The sequence below is a fragment of the Egretta garzetta genome, unplaced genomic scaffold, assembly GCF_000687185.1.
Source record: "Egretta garzetta isolate BGI_Z169 unplaced genomic scaffold, ASM68718v1 scaffold215, whole genome shotgun sequence".
Lineage (NCBI taxonomy): Eukaryota > Metazoa > Chordata > Aves > Pelecaniformes > Ardeidae > Egretta > Egretta garzetta.
This window is the reverse complement of record NW_009259719.1, coordinates 5,975,468-5,978,958: the sequence shown is the minus strand read 5'-3', so window position 1 is coordinate 5,978,958 and position 3,491 is coordinate 5,975,468. Positions and strand designations below refer to the sequence as shown.

Sequence of the window (3,491 nt, the reverse complement as noted above, 5' to 3'; positions counted from 1 at the left end):
AAAAAATGGCGAGAGAACAGCGACAAAATTTCCCCTCCCTTGCCACCGACTGAAAAGCACACACACACTCATTGTCTCTCGCACAGCCGGAACAGCGTGATCCCTTTATGAATTGACATCTTAGTGCTGAAAGAGGGACACGCCGCTGAGAGCGCTGAATGCACACAAGTACCCAGCACTGCTTACTTCTGGGCAGCCCTATTTGAAGTCAGTCATTTGACCAAGCACTTGGTGGGGAGGGAGAAGGTGGCAGGAGAAAGAGGATTCTCGGGCAAAGCCAGAGGTAAGAGACGCTCTGGCACCATGAGCACAGAGAAGGGCAAAGAACATGCAGGCAAAACAAAATCCAGACCCAAGCTACAACAGGTTTCCTGCCCCAGCTTCCAACAGCAGGCAAGAATTTCCAGTACAGTGGGCAATCACCCCCCCAGCATATTCAGCTCTCCCCCAGTCAACATTTTTCTGAGACATTTTTGCCTTTCAGCTGACCTGCACCACATTTCTTGATGTTTGGTTTCAGAGCGAGGTAATCCTCCATTTCCTGTCATTAACTGGAAAGCACAAGTGCGGTGTTCACAGAGACACTGAGAGATCCCAAACGCCACGTGCCAGCGGGGACCCCATACCCCACCCCTGACGTTTAATACCACGCTCCATGCAGGAAGTGCAAGTGGAACATCAGACAAGTCCCTGCTGCCACGCTGAAGCAGCCGCTTCTTACCATATTCACATTACTAGAGGACAGAAGCTGAAGGCAACCAGTGTTTCCCCATGGCGGAAAAGCTGCCGAGGACCTGCCACCTCCCTGCCCTGTTTCAGGCCTGGCAGCACAGCAAAGGAGTGCGTGCAGCAGGGTCCGAAACGGGGCAGGTAACAAAGCAGCACTGAAACAGGCTGCAGAGATTTCACCTTCACCAATGTTTTTAACCAGATACGAAGCCATAAGGCTTTCAATAGTTACTGGTGGCAATGACCACCTGTCCCATTCACTCCCCATAAATCAGAACTTATTAGGCTAACAACCATCACCAGCAGACAGCACAGGTCATGCTGGAAGTGTACATCCCTATTCAGTCCGACAGATGCTTCTCAGAATAAGCAGCAATTTTCCAAGTCAACACTATCCTGGGAGAAGAGATCCACCCCGCTGCGCCCTTCCCCACGACCAGCCGAAGCTGTCTCAGGGGCTGTCTGCACAGCAGTTTTTCCAGCTGAGTTCTGCAGTGCCATTATAATCACCAACTCATTGTGTTGACACTTACCTTCGGAGAAGTATCCATACAAGGAGTTAGTTATGCTACAGCGACTTACAGCAGGATCACAACTGGACTAGCAAATCCCTTCAGGAAAACAAAATATCCTCCCCCCTGAGATTTTAACCAAACTTGGGGCTAAGGAATTCATGGTATCAGTCACGTTAATGCAAGTCCCACCAACACTCATTCCCTCCAAGTAAAGCAGGCAAAGGAGCTCCCGACCACCTCGGTTCAGCCATTTCACACAAGCACAAATCACCATACAAGGGCAAGAGATGGCATGGCCAGTCCTACCATTTGCAGGTAACCCAACTGAGGTGCTGCAAGAGGGCTGAATTTTGGAAGGGAAGGCCTCCCTGAACCCAGCCAGCATGACACACACCAGAAGTGTCACCTCAGCAGCGTGACGCTCAGCTGCTAAGCTAGCACCGATGCTGTGCCCCGGAGAGGTGAGGCCAGAGACAAGCAACAGCCCTGGGAAGCAGCTTGCCACATTCCCAAGCGGTGAGTATGAGAAGAGATGTTCTGCCAACTACCTACCAATGAAAGCAATGGCCTCGGGAAAGAACTGCGAGAGGTTCTGGCTCCAGTGATCTGAGATGGGGATCTGCTTGTACTTGAACTCTCCGTCATGCTCAAACATGTTTGGCAGGTTGGGAGTCACATTCAGGATGTATTTAATGCCATATTTGCCCAGGACGTCCAAGTTGGTCGAATCTTTGGCACAGCCCAGGTACAGGTAAGGTAGGATCTGGACCGGAAAGGCAGGCTGATTGTTAGGGATGGGGCTCCCATCTGACTCTGTGGCACTGCTGGGTTCCCTGTCAGATTCACCATCCGAGCAGTCGGAGCTTATCCGCAGCCCTCCCAGGCCAAGGACTGATGCTGGAGGAGAGTTGCTGGGTGAGGAGCTGTCAAGGTTCGTCTCGCAGTGCTCCGAATATTCGGTCTGAAACTTGTTAAAGCCACCTGGGAAGGGGGAAAGGAGAGAGGGAAGGGGAGAGGCACAGAAAAAGATGTTTTATTCTTCAGAGTGGGAAATCCTTCTACCTGAGCACATGTGCTTACTTAGCAAGTCTTTGCCAGGAAAAAGTTGGTATTCCTTCAACTTCGCCCCAAGAAAGGCCCTGGGTAGAGCGTTACTGAGCAAACAGGTCCCAGAAAACCAAAGAGTGTTTCTTATGAAGTTCAGTATTGCTTGCAATAAATAAGGGCCAAATCTCAATCACAAAAGAAACAAACATCCAAAAATAAAACCAATGGCAAGAGACAATCTCGCCTCATTTAGCTTCTCAGAAACATGGGTCTGAGGCAAGAGCTATTATGCCACCTAGACAGAAAAACACAAAAGTTGCCGTCTCTGAAAAGATGAAGCGAGAAAAACCACTGCATACCTAGCCCAGGCACTAAACCCCAATAAAATAATTCACCTTCAAGCAGGAAAAAAAGGCCCTAACTTTTGCCAAAGAGTGATCCTCCTGCCTATTTTCTCACTACAAACATGTTTTGTGACTGAGCAGTGTCACAGGTTTGCTCTTCACTCAAGCCGCAGCAGGCTTGAGGAAGGATAGGACCCTTCAGCCCTGCTCCTAAATAGTTTTCTCTGGCTCCTTGGCTCAACAGCTTGGGAAGGAAGGCAGAGGCAGGGAAGCAAAACCCCCACTGATCTACCTCCTTCCCAGAAAATATTAGACCGGAGCTTCAGCCACCGGTATCTGACACTGACAAATGGTTTAATTAGAAAGGCCTCCTGGAAACTTTGTTAGTGGGTTCGGCGGTTGTGGCAGGGTCACTGAGCAGGACAGACAGCTCGTGCCACATCCATTCATGAAAAAGGCTCGTCCTCATCCTCCTCCTCCCCCCCGCGCCGCCAGACAGCGCCGAGGAGCCATTTTGGAATTTTAATTGGAAACATTTCCCACCGAGGCTCCCGGAAAAAGGCAGAGAAAGGGGCTCAGCTCCTCCCCTGCCCATCGGGGAGAGCTTAGGACTAATTTCAAAGCTGCTCCTTTCTGCTAGGGATGAGGACGACAGGGAGAGAAACAGGAAGACAAAGCGAAGGAGCAAGGGAGCCCATCGGGAAACCCCAAACATGGATGGGATGGGGGCTTCACCCACCAGCACAGGCGGGGAGTGGATGGACCCGAGGGAAAAGCGGGATCAACCCCTGTGCTTGGGGCCTGGCTGCCCCCTGCCACCTCACCTTCGGAGGAGGGTTATGCGGGCAGGGCGCCC

At 51.2% G+C, this 3,491-nt stretch overlaps 1 protein-coding gene across 1 annotated transcript in view; it reads right to left on the bottom strand.

The window, feature by feature from the left end:
• The window catches only part of DUSP7 (dual specificity phosphatase 7), a 12,488-nt gene that overhangs the window by 3,389 nt on the left and 5,608 nt on the right, over nt 1-3,491 (bottom strand). Inside the window, exon 2 of the mRNA XM_009639267.2 lies at nt 1,797-2,225. Within this exon, the coding sequence (XP_009637562.1) occupies nt 1,797-2,225 (429 nt within the window). The remainder of the gene's footprint in view (nt 1-1,796; nt 2,226-3,491) is intronic.